Below are 17,969 nucleotides of genomic sequence, written 5' to 3' on the forward strand. Positions count from 1 at the left end.
TGACTGAAGTCTGCCACAGACATCAGGTTCTTTACACATTTGGTAGAATCCAATAGTTGTATATCCTTAGTTTCTATACCTATGGAAGTCATGCTGGATCAAAGTCTTTCCAACACCCAAACAAAACTAAACTGGATAAACAGACTGCTGATATTTGAGTACACCATTTTCCATCTAAGTTACACATGATGAGTAAAACCTCTTTAGCCACCACCACTGAGGCAAGACAGATTCAAACCAGCATCAACCTAAAACATCAGCCAACTCTCATCCTAGAGACTTATCACTGCAGAACGCAGACCTATATTAAAAATGTAAGTTGATGCTCTGTTTAAATTTCTTCCAGACACCATAAAAGGTATATTGAGGCTGAACTAGGGCTAAGAGTGCAGCTGTCACTGAACAAATGTATTCACAGAGAGCCTGTATTTATACGACAGAATCCTTCATTTCTCTCACATTTCCTACAAACACACCCCCCTCTTTGCAAATAGTTTGCATCTGAAGGGAAAAAGTGGGCTGCTCATCTAATCAATAACACCATGTCGTGCATGGAGCTTCTGCATAAATCCAAAGTAAAAGATGTCAAGCATGTCCCAGTCCAATGATTATCAAGCAATGGAGCAAAAGGATGCACTTTTCATCTCCACAGGACTGTCGCCAAACCCTTGATGTAATAAATGAAACATGCCTGCTATTTCACCACTGCAGAACAGTACTGTAGATACCTTCCAACATCTCTGTTTGCAGGAGGGGGTAACTAGCTCTAGATGAAGTGCAGATATGTTATTAGACAACGCACAGCTTGAATCCCAGGGCCAACACAGATGACATTTAGAACATAAGCACTGTCTAATACAAATATGCTTTCATCTTTGGGAAGTATTTTTTCAGCTAAAGATTTAAGAGGAAAACAGTTTAGAAATGTGTTAAGCACAAATGTGCCTTCAATCTCTTAATGCTTCATTTTAAAAACAAAACCACAAGTAATATCACATGTCAGAAGAAAGACAAAGTACTCTTTAAGTGGAATATTAGTGAATTGAGAGAGATTTAGCTTCATTTTCATTTGCCCAATAAATAAAGCAAGGCAAAGCTAATATATAATGTAACCAAGACCCTAAATTTGAGGTATGACCAAAGTGACTCAGAAAACAGGCTTTGTATTTTTGTTTTTACAAAAACTTGTATTTCACTTTTGATTCCCTTAAGTGGGGTGAAAATATGAAAACAAAACTAAACCACACTGAGACATGTAAAACATAGGGAGAATGGGTTTAGAGAGGGATTAGCTAAATAGCAGATGATACAAAATGATAAAAGAAAGTAATTTCTCATTTTGCACTTCACAGCCTGTTACCACTTACCTTTAGCAAAGTGGTTTTTCTCAGACCTGTATCTTGACTGTGATGCTAAGCAGCTTTAACACATACAGTGATATTTGCTAAATGGAAAAGAGCAGCATTGGTATGATAAAATTCTTTCTCCTACAATCTATGGCGTGCATATTTCAACAAGTTCTGAGCTGCTCTGCTCAGCCTGTTTTTCCATCAAAGTCAGCAGCAAACTTATCAAATCACCCTATGACTGCAAAGCACGTTTCAGAGTGGAATCTCCTGAAGCCTGCAAAGCCCGTATCACAGCCTGGAATCCTTAAACACAGTGGGATGGTTATGCTTTTGTGTTTTGCTTTTTTTAAAGAAGATTTCCTTTCTTACCTCAAATTCAGCATGGCGGTTAATATCCTCTGCCCTCTGTCTGCTCAGGATAAATTCTGCTTCATTAGCCACTCGTACCAGATGCTCCTTCATGGTTTGACTCAGCAGCCTGAGGACAGAGAAGATTTAGGAACTGTTTTAAGAGAATGAAGTCCAGAAATAAAAATCTGGAAATAGAGTATATACATACAAATATGTTGGGCTCTTATAACTGACTTTATTGTGCTAAGAAAACAGTATACATAAGGTTGGAGGGTAATCTCTGGCAACTAGTAAAATAGGATTTCTACAGTAAACCAAAGTAAATATTAAACAAAATGTAAACACTCCAGACAGTCATTTGTTTTAACTGAAATAGAGACATATAAAAAAAAATCTTTCACATCCACCACCATATAAAGTAAGCAGTCTTTGCAATTAAACATCCACAGTTAAGCTTCTAACATAACTGATGTAAAATCTAAATTTAAAAAAAATGCAATGCAATACAGTTTTTCTTCCAAATGCAAGATTTAAATTTTACAGTAAGTATACATTTAAGTAATATTTTCAGGATTATAAAACATTCTCAGTCTCACAAATGAAATGCTAAGATATACTTTGTTACAGGTTATGTACAGAATAAAGCTGTAATTCAAATTGAGATTTCTGAGGCCTTCATAAACCCTGAGTTTATGAATGGCAGCAGACCTGACAGATTGAATTACAACCCAATTATTCTCTGAGTTCACATATTGTTACTAAAAACATTTCCTTTTTAATTAGTTACATTGGGATTCATAAAGTTGAAACTGGCTATACACGAGTCACACCATTTTAGAAGGTGCATATTTCCACAGATCACTCTAAGATATACCAGATAAATCCATGACATGCTCTACTGATTAATTCTTTAAAATATCTATTATTAAATCTTTTTTTTTTGTAAGGTTTCCAGTTGTAAAAAAAAGACTAGCAGAATGTAAAATCATTTGCTTTCCTTGCACATGAAAACTAAAGTACATTTCAACAAGTTCAGAGTGTATTGAAAGACTTGCTTTACAACCACAGAATTTATTATGCAGGATGTCTTCTAATGCATCCAGTGTTAATTTTCACCCCAATAACTTATTTATCTGAAACAAGGATCCACCTGTCTCTTACTGTATGTTTGAAAGAGTGCTTTGCTGTCTCTTTTCTTCTGCTTTCAGAATTCCATACTTGCAGAAGACTTGCAGGTCACATGCCCGCAAGGCAGAACAACACCTGAATCTCTTTGTTCACTGCCCCTCTCATTCCAGAAAACTGCACCACAGCAGCCACATGAGGCCAGGAGCTCAGAAACCAGCAAAGTTGGTGGATTAGTCTCTCCCCATGGATGAAGTCTTGAAACAAGAAATATGCATAATTCACTGTTTGAGACGTGACTTTACCTTCTGTTTGGGGAGGCTTGTACAAAAGCCACTAGTTTGAAACCACATAGCAATTCCTTTTTGTTTTTCCTATTTTTACTCCCTGTTAGAATAGATGTAGCTGTTGAGCAACAAACACACAATTCTGCCAATTTATCTGTATGCATTAGTGACAAACCAGCAAAAAGGAACTGTATAAGCAATTGCATAGTCTGGGCAGATTCCAAGCATTTGACTCTCTCTCCATGATCTCCAGTAGCACATTCAAATCTGACACATAAGAATTTAAATAAACTCTTTTTTATTGAACTAAGGACTGTTCAAAAAATTAAGGGGATCCCAAATGCTCACATACTATGATATCATGTATTACAAGTTTCATGTAACACAGATGGACAGTATTCCATTATTTTCCCTGAGTTTGTCAATACCAGTATCTTCTGCTAGTTTGATCAGATTTTGAAAAGTACCAGCTGTCCTCCAAAAGGTCTACTTTTAATCCAACACTAATTATACACTCTGAGTCCCACTTTTCTTTCATCTGTTTATGAAATAACCCTATATAACAATTGTCTTTACAACATGGTTTTCCTTTTTATTTAGCAAACATGGTAGATAACTGGTTAGTAAGCAGCCCAGCATCTGCTATGCATGTCCAGAAAACACAGATGCGTTCCAAACAAAGCACACAGGAACAATGTTCTCCAAACAGACCAGAAATGTACCTAATGAAAACAAATACACTTCAAGTTCCAGAAGAGCTTTGTCTCCTATGGATCAGTTGTTTCTTCTGTCACCTCCAACTCTCCTTACTAATCCCACACACTTTCCTCACTTTCTCTATGATACTCCGCACAGAAGTAGACCAGGTAGATGAAACTAAGACATTTTTCTTTTTTTTTTCTTTTTTTATCTTTTTTTTATATTCAAGAAAATTAAATTTTAATCTTTCTTTTCAGTTCAACCTTTTCCAAACACTGCATATGCTTGGATTAGCCTTCTTACAACAAACAATTCAAGCTGCATTATCATCTAGGGCAGTGTGGAGTTCCTTTATGAAATAAACAGTGTCCATATACATAGCATACCACTCAGATTTCTATTTTGAATTTACCACTTAAATATGGAACTTTGTAAAATAAATATATGTATATCCTTACATAAATGTAATTATGGCACGATATAAGCTATCATTAAAAATCAAAGGCAAATATGAGCTCACAGCACCTGTATAAATGAACACACCTCTGCTTATATGTTTAAAATGAAGTTTTAATCACCTTCTAAAGACAAATTTTTGGAACCTTGGCAGTTGCTAGTTATCCATCTAAGGAAAACAAAGTGTTGAACAGAAATTTGTTAACTGTAGCTCACTGCTGTCAATAAAACAACTGTTCCTATGTGAGCAGACCACTGCTAAGGCAAGGACAGAATTCTGACTCTTGCTGAAGAATTAGCTCAACTCCAAAGTACACACAACACATTTTGTACATGTGGGAGAGCCTATAAACTTAATTACCTAGATCAGGTAACTTGGAGAAAAAAAGGCTTACTTCTTAAGAAAAAAAAAAGTCTAGAAACATCTGATTCTCCTCACTAAGACAGTAAGTGGTACTTCATGGATTTAAAGGCTCATGATGATCGTTGCTGGTTCCTGCTCTGGCCGTCCACACAAACTGATCATGAATGGCTTCCTGAAAACAATTTCATTTACCCCACCAAGTCTGTAACTCCTGTTTGCATTACAGGAGAGCTTCCAGAAAAATGCTTTTTTCTTTTTTTTAAGTCTTGAAGCTTATAGAATCATAAATTGGTTTCAGTTAGAAGGGACCTTAAGGGCCATTTCCAACCCCATGCCATGGGCAGGGACACCTTCCACTAGACCATGTTGCTCAGAACCCCATGCAGCCTGGCCTTGAACACTTCCAGGGATGTGTCATCCACAGCTGCTCTGTGTCAGACCAAAAAGATATTTTATACCTTATTCTCCCATAAAGCAGTTTTATAGAAAGGCAATTACTGTCTATTAAAACAAAGAAAAAAAAAACAAAACAAAAAAAAACAAACAAAAAAAACGACACACAAACAAAAATTCCCTAACCATTTCTGTGCTTTTATCCTGCTTTTTTGTTTGTTTGTTTTTTGTTTTGTTTTGGTTTTTGTTGTTTTTTTTTTTTTCCCAGCAGCTAGATTATATTAGTTCTTTTCTGGTTAAATAAAAATTTCATCTAAAACACATTAAATACTTTTTTTTACAGAAAAATGACAGGTTTTCCTCTCTTTGAGTACATAGACAAATTGAATTTTTTGTCTTTTTCAAAGTATGCACACCCAAGCTTAAAGATAATCTCAAGTCTAATAATTTCCTTCTTGCTGATGCTTCATAATCCCTGTATCAAGGTCCACAGATCATGCTTGCCCTATATTACCTCATATATCTGCTGATTTTTTCAGTACTATTAAACACCAAAATGGTGTTGAAAGTGCTGATTTACACTCCACCTTCCTCATAGATTCTCTTCTCATTTGTTCTTATTTATGACATGCTATTGAATTATTATTTTCCTGATCTTAATACAAGAAGAATGCGGATGGAGTGTGGATGGACATATTTTGTAGATGTTAGACATGATTATTTATGACTGGAAAGACTCTGGATACTGGGGGTACTCTTCTGTTAGCAGTACACACCAGAGTCAAGATTTCAGACAAACTTTTCTTCCCAAGCACTTTTTTTCCAGACTGAAATGTTTTAAAACACGTGCTTAATTTTGAAAAGATGAGCAGTCTAGTAAAAACAAGCAAGGGGATGGATTCCATGCTGGAAGTTAAATATATACTTGCATATTTTGCTGGGTCAGGAATGAAGTGCTAAACCACTGAGAGAAGGAGTTCCAGCCAAATATATGAGATAGACTGATTCATTGTTATGCTGGAAAACTATGAGACACAGAACTAAGTCTTCCTCTGATTTCTGGCTGCTGAATGCTTAGATGAACAAGTGAAAAAGTCAAGCTTCTCCTTAGAACAAGCAAAAATTAAGAGGTACATGAGGCAAAAAAATAAACAGAAAATTACGTGCAAAGCAAAAGCAAGTAAGAGATTGACAAATAGAATTACTGGTGTCTAACAATTATCAGTTTTATTCAAAGTATGGAAAAAGCTTCTTAGGTGGCACTGACAACATTTAGGCACCAATCTTTCTATCACAAAGTACTGCAGGGAGAGACAGTTAGTTCCAGGTGCTCCACAACAGAGAAGTCTTAGACAGTCAAGTAAGGTAACCTCTCCTACTTGCACTCCTTCCTCATAAACCTAGCATGTAGGAGATTCTCTGACTTCAAAAGGAGATCTGTTCTCCATGGATATACATGGACTTCTATGGGATCTGCCTGCTCAATGTGCTAATTAGTGAAATTACTGTTGCAAGGGCATTTTACAATTGTTTTGCGGAACACAGATACTTAACATATATTCTACCGAATTCTCAAAAAATATAGTTAGGCCTTTAAAATCTTAAAGACTGAAGTTTCAACCAATTTATTGACTTAAAATAGGAGAAAAAAACCCACAAACAAACAAACAAAACAAAACAAAACAAAACACAGGGGGAAACAAAGCACCCCAAAGCTGTGCAGATTCGCCAAAATGCTGACTTGGACACACATTAGCATTAAATGAAATAGATCTTTGAAAAGGCAGTTGAGGGAAAATCCAGTATTTTCTATCTAGGAGTACCTCTTAGGACATGGCAGAGCCCATCGAAAACTGTTGTGTTCACATTTTAGGGACACTACATAGTATCATTGGAGATGATTTCTGAAAATGTCCCATCAGATGGTAAAAGTACAGTACATGTATGCACACAATACAGCACAGATACCTTCTTGTTACTCTTGCAATAATTATTTTTTTTAAAAGCAGATGTTATAAAAAAATTTCTATAGTAAAAAAACCACTTCAGAACTCCCAGGCACTCAAAAGTGGTTTATGAACTTCTTTTTTCATAGACCCAGAAAATTAATTATGTATTCTCACAAACAAAACCTACCTTTGCCACATACATACCCTTCAAAACTCAGTGAAATAAATAATTGTTTCAAAAATGGTTGTGTACACCACCATATATCTTAGTGCACATATATGCACACAAAAAAATTAGGTAGTATCAAGAACCCCACCCAGGTCAACTTATCTGGCTCTGAAACACATCCAGGCTAGAATTCCTAATTTTCAGCACATTTAAAATGCTGTTTTAAGTCTAGCCTAATGATCTTATGTATTCAAATTCATGCATTAATAAAGTTGCTTTTTCTTTTATTTTAAATAAACCAAAACAGTAACATCAAGACTCAGAAAATAAATCATCAAAAGTCGCTTTTACAAAACATACTACTTAAACAGAAAGGGTTGTTAAAAATCAAAAAGCAAGGAAATGTGGAAAACATGTCTTTTTTTCTTACAAAACAAGACTGAGGCACAGGTTCTATGTCATCAGAATCTCAGGACAAGGAGGCTGTAGCATGGAGAGCAGACTGGCAGTAATCAATTCTACTTTGGAACAGACTGCATTTATCACTTTTCTCCAGAGCCTTTTTTTGGTCAATTATGCACAAAGTCTGTCAGTTATCATCCATTTTTTCATTAATAGCTGTATTTTTCTAAGTGTTTTTCCATCACAGTAGCTGCTCCTATGGCAACACAACCCTCCAACATTCATTCCTTGAGAGTGACCACAGCATTGCGAGTGAGAGACAATTGAATGGGGCAGCCTACATCTGTCCCTTGTTTTCCATTCAGAAAGCATCCAAGTAATTGGCCAGCCAGCTTGACAGCCAAGTATTTCAATATTAAAAATATTTGCATCCATGATCAGTCAAAAGCAATACAAACAACTTAAGACAAGGAACAGCAGGTGACATATGTTTAAATTTTGTTAGTACAGTTCTTAAATTCCTCCCCACCCCCCTCAGCTATAGAAATATAGATGATTACAGCATTCCAGATTTTATACTATTAGATCTTATGTATTGAGAGCATAAAATACCATTTGCATTTGGTTGTTTCTGGAGAGGTTTGGGACTTTTTTTTGGTTGATTGATAGAGTTTTTGCTTTCTAAGGATGTTAAATTTGCATTCTGTTTGCCTTCCTTCTTCCCCCTAGAAATTTTGAATTAATTGTATAATTCCAGTAAATATTTTTAATAGAAGGCTATAGTGTCTCAAAAATAATAATTTTAAATCCAAGGGAGCACAAAATCCCTTGCAAGATTCTTTTGAAAAAAAAAAAAAAAGCTGTTTTCAACTACACTGAAAGACACATTAGAAAAAGCTCTGATACAGAAGGGAGAATTTTGATTAGAATTCATTCCTCATTAGACAACAAAGAACAGGGCAATAAGAAAAGCTACAGAAAAGCAAACATGGACACACTTATGAATTATTACGTTTTGGGTTGCTTTGTTTGAATAAGCATTGAAAAAGCAAAGGTAAGGAGAGGAAATTACACAAGGATTCTGCTAGTTTTAACCAAACATTTTGGGACTTTTTTTAGTGACTATTAATTTGCAAGTGTATAAAAATGCAAGCATAGAACATTTTTCTATAATTCTTCAGATGGCCAAGAAAACTGTGCTTGAGAATATTAAAATCAAGCATCTCCAAGAGTCTCTTCAACTGAAAATTGGAAAGAATAATTGCTGCAAGCATGCTTAGGAGACTGATCCCTCAACCCCTGCCATGCCAAACCCATTATCACCCCAAAGGGGATAATAACTGTCATGCCTGGTCTCAAGCTCGAGTACGTTTGTTAGTGCCCTGACTGATACAGAAAACAAGATCCAGCATAAGAGATGCTTCACACTAAAGTGTGCTAATGAATCACAGCAACAGCAGAGGGTTTTAACCTTCACACAGGACAGGAGCTGCTTGCTAACTAGTCAGCTACAGGAAATTAGGTTCTAGCAAAAGAGGTATTTGTACATGCAAGGAAATAAAACAAAGCTGAGCTTGTTTTAGTTCATAAACAATAGCTTCACCATCTTGTGCATAAGGTGGAAGCATTATTAGTTCCAGGGTGCAAAAAGGGAATCCATCTTGGCACCAGACTGTCCCCAGAGGAGAAGGGCTGGCCCTTCTCCTGTGATCGTGGCAGTGAACTAGATCCCACCTAAAGGATGATTCTGGTGAACAAATTTCCTCATCAGTAAGTTCTCAGGTTCAGGCTCCAAAACAGACACTCCATAAAAGGAGGACACAAAGGTGAAAGGCAAGCACAAAGAATCGAATCTAGACTGACAGAAGATCAGCAGGCTAAGGAAAACATTTCACAACCTATCCTTCTGCTGCACAGATGGCTCAGTATCTGGAGGAGCTGTGGATACAGGCACCTTTTCAACAAGGTTTCAAAGAGCATTAATAGTGTTCCCAGACACTACAATAACAGAGAACAACACTTACTATTTCTTATTAAAACCAGATTAATGTTAAACATAGCAATATACTGAAATTTATGTATCTTTCACTGCACAGAAAGAGGTTATTCTTCAATACCTGCTCCTTTACCTTACATTCTATAGCTTCCTGGATTTCTATGCTGGCTTTTTCTTTTCACTATGCTTGTAACCTGGACTTCAGGACTTCAGTTGTGTATTTCAGTTTAAGGCAACATTACAGTTCAGTGCTTCCACACATCAGCCTCCTGTTCAGAGATTTTCTTTCAGTTCAAGATTCAAAATTTCACTGGGCACAAACTAATCAATTCTGCTCTACACATGAAGTGAGTGTGATCTACATGGAAAGGCAGGGAGCATCTTTTCTGTGGAACACATTAGTTACTTATGAACATGAAGAAATTCAGAACCAACACATTCCAAATGCAGCACACACGCTGCAGATCTTACAAGTCCCAGAGGCAAACTTTCTGCACATATCTCTGTCCAGGGAATCCCAGCCAAAACATGGCAAGCCTAAATCCAAAACTTCCAACAGCTGTGAGAGAGAGAGGTACATTCATACCTTTCACATAAAAGGAAGAAATACATTTGAAAGCAAGTAGAAGAGAGATTTACATATCCCCTTTTAGACTTCTTCCAGAAAGATTTTTCAGTTATCTTATTTGTCCAATTAAAAAAAAAAATCAAAACAAAACAAAAACCAGTACAACACACCACAAGCTGGAATATCCTATAGCTTCATCCAAAAAATCTAATAAACACTGGGAATAAAACTCTGGTTTACAAAGATTATAGGATGACCAAATTCCCCCCACCAAGGCAGCAGACAATAGCAATTCTGTGATTCCATATATACTAGGCAATTCTTCCAATCCTTGATTTTATTTATTGAAACTTTCTCTCATGGTGCCCTGCAGACATCCTTCCCTGTGTGCTGAACCAGTTCTGCCCTTTCTACAGCTACTTTGGCATATTTTCTTATGCACTTTTAGAAACAACTTAAAATTCAGCTTTTATTATATAATTATGCAGCTAAAGTCTAAATCAGTATCGTTCAGATATTTTCTTAAGTTTCAATTAAAAGACTTCAGCTTTTGGAGTTTCTAAGGCTATAATGCTATGCCAAAAAATATACCAAAATAGCAAATAGAATAAAATACAAGGTCTGAGATGTTTTAGGCCAAGTGTTAGCATATGTGCAAGAAAAATAATGTGCAAATTGCGTAAAGAGAAGGAAAGAGGAGCTCTGCAGTCCTGGAATAGAGTTCCTATCATTTGAGGTATAATAGTTTCATTTTCGTAAATGCTGAAAAGCCACAAAGCACTGCAATTCAGCAGTAACTATAAAGGCTCCTATAAACAGAAATGGAGGAAAATGGAGGCAGATAAAAGGAGCCATTTTTAAGAAATTAATCCCTTCTCCTCTTCACCATTATGCTCCCACTTAAAAAAAAAAAATCTAAAAGAAAACCCAACTCTGCTACACATCAGAAATGAAATGAAGTAACAATTACACAGACATTTTCTGCTAACCAAAACCACACTTCCTAGTCTTCAAGGGATCATTTGTCGCTGAGACAACCACTTTGGCTCAGGCTAGACTCCAGGTTATTGATGTTGTTTATGGAGGTGGGGGAGCGATTCCATCTGTCTGTGATGGGCACTGCATGTTTTGAAGAGAAAATAGTCAATTCCAAACAGTTTACTGATAGAAAGCTTGACCTGGATGAGCTGAATAGCTACTGGGTGACTGCCATGCACAGCTCAGTCTCAGCAACTGATTTGTCCATGATAATCATCTTACACAGATGAACCTTATATTGTGGTTTACATGTGTGTGGGATCTCTATGTTATCTATGCTAATAAAACATTAATCAAGGGCCAAATTTATAGCAGGCATTTTGTAAGTAAGGTCAAGACAGGTCAACCTCACATAATAGGAAACAACTATAGGCTAGATCTTAACACTGTAACTGAACACCCTTGTTACTTTACCTTGGCCCTTGGGATCAAGACTAGTAGCAAAATGTTTTTCCTGCCTCAGAATGGTGTTTTGCCTACCATAAACTGAAATGCAGCCATTAAAACACATTAAAATGGTCATTATTTTTATGCATCTTGAGAACATCTACATCTTAAGAAAAAAAAAAATCTCAAATAGCCATTTCCCCATTCCTACAATGCTAAAAAGATATTTATATAGCATATTAATTTAAGTGATAAATTATTACAGTTTTAGTTAGATAGCTGTCCTAATCACGTAAAATTTATTTTCTATTTGGATTCTTACTAGCTGAAGTTACTCACAGAAGTTACACTTGAATAAATGGCATTTCTTATAATACACCATAGCTAACTCATTAAGACATCTTGAAGAAAATCCTTTAGAAAAAAAGTAAATACTGCTCTTAGTCTGCCTAAACAATCAATTCAATATTAATGAATAAAATATTGATGGTTCTGAACACTGACTACAAGTCAAAGAGCATGGCCTCATCACCTGCTCTGTCATTTTCTATAAGTTCCAATAATATACATATAAAGTTATGGATAGAACATTAAACTAATTGGTTTAAGAGGGTTTTTTCCTTAGAGGGACTCTTCTCCTTACTAGTTTAAGAAATAGATCAGAAATAAATGAGCAAACTAGAATCTAATTTTTGAAACAGAGGCTTATCTCACAATTCCTAGCAGTAATGTATTTTAAATATCAATTCCCTTTCTCAAGAGATTAGCTGAATACAAATTATAGTTTCAACATTAACCAGTACACAAGGACAGGAAGAAAGAAAATCCATGACACACAGATAAGCAAAGTATTTAATGAAACTAAAGAACATTAAAATTCTGCAAAATCCCATATTCAGAATTAGAACTGAACCAAAGTACTAAAGAATATGAAACAATGCTCGTAAAGAAAATTACACAAAAAAGAAGAAATAAAATTATTTTTAAAAAGTTTCAAGGCACAGATCTCCCTGAAGGCTAAGGCAGAGGTGCTATCAAGTATTGTAACTTACCTTCCTTCATTGACAAGCTCAATAAAGGCCAGGCCAGCATTCTTCTGTATAGAGTTTTGCCACTCCTGGGTAAAGACAAAACAGAAGAGAAAACTAACTGTATAAAAACAAAACTTGGAAGAGGCATTTTCAGAGACAAATCATACACTTTGTTTTCCAATTGCAACTTACAGCACCATCAGCAAACACACAAAGCTTTAATTGTGTGCAGATCAGGAAGCAATGAATGCCAGCATGAAGGAACAGGGAAGCATCATTTACTTAAGGTCATACTAAGAGAAGCAGAAAATCCAAAAACATCCCACCATTTTCTTTTGTTATGTCATGTAATAATCCTGAACTTGCTCTGGTTCATGGATGCCTTTTGCCTTTTTGAACCATGATAGTGCTAGAAACTGTTTCACATTAAGGCAAGGCTCATTCTTTAGACACAAATTTCTCTTGTAACTTAAACCCTAGTAGGGATATTTCCTAATAATAATCCTCACTTCAGCATCACATAGTGATCCCTACTCATTAAAAAAAAAATCTGTTAACAATCCAAATACTGCACCATTAACACACTATGTTTTAAAAAAATGTATCATTTTAAACACACTGAAATTATGCTAATGGCAGATGAACATGCACTGCACATTCCTTAAATCCAGCTGAACCTTGAATTAAGCAAACTGCTACACCTCTTAAACATGTAGGTGGGTTTTGCCTGGGCCCCATAAGAGACACAGAGGAAAACAACCAACTCAGATGACCTAGCACTGGGGCTTGCTACCATAATTTGAAAGATTAGAAGAAAACAAAATCACTTAACACAGAAAGCGGATATTTTTAATCTTACACCACATAGAAACAAGTTACCCTCGTTAAAAATTAGAGTAGCAAATGTGTGTATCTTATCTTTTTGGAAAAATGTAGAGGCAAATAGAACAGGATAAATACAACTCTTGATTTAAACTCTTCAAATCTTCTAACCTAATACAAAAGACTGATTCTGCAGCAGACAGTAAAGTTTCATGTGCTGTTCCACATCTTCATTGTTTTTTTACTCTTTGCTCTATGTGAAATAATAATCCTACTGATTATCTACATGACTACTTCTACTACTGTGGTTATTTAAAAAAAAAATCTCATCAGCTCTGAGGCAGGGAAAAAGTTCAAAACAGGAAATATGTCCTAAACAAATTTCAGATTTCTGAATGTGGAAGGTTTTTAATACACAGTGTTGGGGTACATTTTTTGGTGCCCATTGTTGCAGAATTCCCTCTCAGTCAGTAAGACAAAGGTTTGATCAGACACACACTGAAACAACATTGTTATTTAAAACCTAAATCCTGTCCCTCTGCCTGCCCCACACCCAAAAAAAAAAAAAAAAAAAAAAAAAAAAAAAGAAAAGAAAAAAAGATTTCCAAATTTTCAATACAGGGGAGAAATTACAACTCTGATTTCTCAATCTCTTTTTCCAGGCCTAAAACATGCTTATCATGTTTACCATGCTCATCATGTTTTAGCTGTAACAATGTATTACAATTAAAAGCAGAATAATTGGAACATGTGATGTATCATTCATCACAAATTATAAATGTATTCTAGGGGAAAAAAAAAAACTTTCATTTCTAATATTCTAAACAAAAGAGCATATACAAATAATCCTTCTAAGAGGTTTTAAATGTAGTATCAAGTTCTAAATATTTAGATTTATATAATGATAACTGAAACTATTCTTTTAGCTAAAGTGTGAGAAAATTCAAGAAAAACAAAGTATTTTTTTCTATTTATGACACTGTCCATCTGCTGTTCTGCTTTCTAAAGAGCTCACAACAATACTTGAAAATTTAATTGGTGAAGATGGAGGCTGCCAAAAGTGAAAAGAAAGGTGCATTTATCATTATACTTTTCAGCATTTTTCTCTCTACATCAGACATCATCAAAGAAGGTATTAGTCTAAACATTTTCATAAATCACAGCTGAACACACCCTAAAGCTTATTTTAATAGTTGAAAGAAAAGACTAATGGTCTTCATCTTTCATGATCCATTCAATATTTCCCCACAGTATATGTTCACTCTCAAACAATTACACTCAGTAGACATATTGCATTATTATATCAGCATCTTAGTTATCCATCTCCCAAAGGTATTAGGGAAAAAACATGTTAAAAGCTTCAAACTCAACCACTAATGCAACTAAATAACTACAAAACACATTTCAGCACTTTTCTGAGGAACGACTGATCAACTGAGTCGATAATTTCATACCTGTTCTAAGCTGTAGGTAATTGACCATCATTTCCCGTGGCTCTAAATGTTTAGTGACCAAGAGACATCATCTACTTCTAATGCTTTTGGTCACTGAACACTCAACAGTGAAGCAAGGGGAAAGCCAAGAAGCACTAGACACGATCACAGAAAACTCAAATGAAAAATCACCATGACAAGGACACAAATACAAAATCACATTTTATTCAAACATGTTGTCTGATAAGGAAATTTCCTAACTCGTCACTATTTCCTTAATAGAAATTATAAACAGCCTCATAAATACCCTAGGGAAGGACTAAAACCTTTTCCTGAAATGGTGCTGCAAACCTCATCTGAATTATAATTTTGTATGGAATAACATTCTACATTTCCTTTCTATACAGCACAACTCTGAAGTGAGCAAAAAATACATCCCAGTCCTCTACAGCTTTAATTTTACATCATCAACAAGTTTCATTAGCACAGTCTTACTGAGCACATGGGTCATTAAATGAAAACATTAAACAGTAGTGGTCTTAAACCCCTCCTTTCAGAAACTAATAATCTCCCTTGAGGTTGATATCATGACCTGTTGTCCTATTTGAGTAATGCTGGGCTTATTTAATCTATTTTACAGTGGAGTTTTTTAATTATTCTTAACTAAGGACCAGTTGTATGACAGCACCAAACTCTCTAATAAAACTCATAAATTACTACATCTACTTCTTTCTAGGAAATACCAAGATCAACAGCATGCATTAGACTATAATCAAAGACCAAAACATACAAAATACACAAGCTGGATAAGACTATAACCAGCAACAAAATTAGTGTAGCAAATAGTCTTTAGTACTTGGACATCCCATTTTATGTCATTGTGCCTAGATGTGTATGTGTAGCTATCTCAGTCTTCAAATGCATTTAAAAGTCTTTCACACTATTTCATCCTCATATTTCCTTTCATAAAAACAAGGTACATCTCTAATCACATGGCATGATCAGGTAAGTGAAGTTCTTGAAAAATTTCTGCCTTGAGTTTGATTTTTTTGCATTTGTTATTGGCTTCCAGCTCATTCTGAGCATCTTGTTCAGATCAGATACTTCAAGAACCTCTTATTTACCCAAAAAGCCTTTTCCTGCAAACAGTAGATAGCAGGAGCCACCTTCAAAACAAAGTATGCAGGTGGTTCTTTACACAATGTGTAAAGAATCTATCACCAAAACCATATAATGGTGATGAAAAGTTCAAAAGTATCAAGAGGAGACAGAATATTGACTAAATACACAGAAACTGCATCCAATTCAGAGACACCCTGAGCAAAAGTTGCTGGAGAGTGGAAGAGTATCACATTTGTCCTGTTTTATTCTTTTTGAGCACCTCTTTGTGTCTATAGTTGGAAATATGAGAAGAAGTAAAGTGTAGGCTTTATCTAGCCCAATATAACCATTCCTAACTGTAATCACTCAAATAAATGCTATGAAAATTTTCATTTTTGTGGGTTTGAAATTTGAAATACATGCCTGTAGGCAGCAAATGGACATATCCCTCCTCAGGTGTACACCCTTAGTAAAGTAATATAATCATATAATCATATTTTAAACAATTATGTCAGGGATGTTGGATCTAGATGTGTTAAGCTCATTTTCAATTCAAACCATTCTACAACTCTCTTAATACTTCAAAACATACATTCTTCAAGGTATATACAAACATTTGCAAGACCAACCTATCAACTGATCTGATGGCTAAGCAATTAACCATCAATCTTGAACAGAATATTTAAAACACTTCCAATAGATGAAAACTGCTCTATATCTAACTATAACAATCTGTTCTGCTGCTCTCATTCATATATATATATATATATATGCATGCTCCTAAAAAATTAATTTTTCACACAAACTTTAAAAAATCCATTTCTAAACAGTTTAACATATTCTACAATAAAGGATTATATCTAGCAATTATATACATACCCATCAGTAGGCAAAAAAGAGAAAATTCTTCATTAAACCATCCTTCCCATAAAGCTGGTGGAATTTTGATAATTTATTTTGGTTATGAAACAAAGGAGAAGGATGACTTTAGTACTGACAACTATGAATGGAGCACTAAGGAGCAGGGTGGGAAAATGTGTTAACATACGACTAAGAGACATATTATATCCTAGAGTAAAGGTCAAATCTGCATGAAAAACTTGTTCATAGAGAGATACACTAATCTTTAAGTGCCTAAAGTAAACTATCAAGAACTTTTCAGCAGTGTTTGCACTTGGTGTCAGCACTCTCTCAGCACCACATCCACTTCAGGCTTGAATGAACTCAGCAATAAAGAACATATAGTGAAAAGTAGATTATATCTCAGCTGGGTTCTTCCTAATTAAAAAAAGATATACTGCATGTTAAGCAGAATCTCTGCAAACATAAATTACTTTTAAAGGTTGAAGCATGCTTCAGTTATTTTAATCTATGAAACTCCATTGAAAAAAATTAAAAGCAACATGGACTTATGGGAAATCATATATAGAAACCATGCAGCAATTTAATATCAAAATTAGCACATGCCAAGTACTTACAAAAGAGGAACACTCTGCAAAGATGTGACACAAATTAATAGAAGAATAATGTGACAACACATTTGAAATAGTCATCCAGTATATATACAGACATACCGGTATGCTCAAATAAAATTTAAAAACCATAAGCAAGTAATGAAAGAACAGTCAGAAACTGGCTGATAAAAAAAAAATTTCAATAAATATTTTAATGGATGGCCCTTTCTCTACAGAACACCACTACTCTTGCTGAATCCTAAAACAAAGTGAGAACTTGCAAAAATATTTACTACTATCCTAAAAATTCAGAACCTCCTGTCACCCAAAAAACCTTATCAAACAGGCTTGGATTTACTGAAATTTAAACAAAGGCTTCTCTATGAAAGCTTTAACATGGCATCTATGTAACAAGCCAAGATACCCCACTAATCAATACAGAGGGTTTGATTTCAATAAGGGTGATAAAAGTTACTCTAACCCTGGCCAGCTACAAGCTCTCAACAGATGATCGTCATTAGGGCTCTATCGGGGTCCCACGTACTCGGGCTGTACAAATGTGTTCTATTAGTACATGGTCTGTCTGTTTGGCAAC

General features: G+C 35.2%; 1 protein-coding gene across 6 annotated transcripts in view; it reads right to left on the reverse strand.

The window, feature by feature from the left end:
* The window catches only part of LRBA (LPS responsive beige-like anchor protein), a 392,984-nt gene that overhangs the window by 232,713 nt on the left and 142,302 nt on the right, over positions 1–17,969 (reverse strand). For all 6 annotated transcript variants that reach the window (XM_085579290.1, XM_085579288.1, XM_085579289.1 and 3 more), the window contains 2 exons: positions 12,586–12,650; positions 1,719–1,827 (listed from right to left, as the gene is read on the reverse strand). In XM_085579290.1, the coding sequence (XP_085435416.1) occupies positions 1,719–1,827; positions 12,586–12,650 (174 nt within the window). The remainder of the gene's footprint in view (positions 1–1,718; positions 1,828–12,585; positions 12,651–17,969) is intronic.

Source organism: Lonchura striata, chromosome 4 (genome assembly GCF_050655825.1).
Source record: "Lonchura striata isolate lonStrDom1 chromosome 4, ASM5065582v1, whole genome shotgun sequence".
Lineage (NCBI taxonomy): Eukaryota > Metazoa > Chordata > Aves > Passeriformes > Estrildidae > Lonchura > Lonchura striata.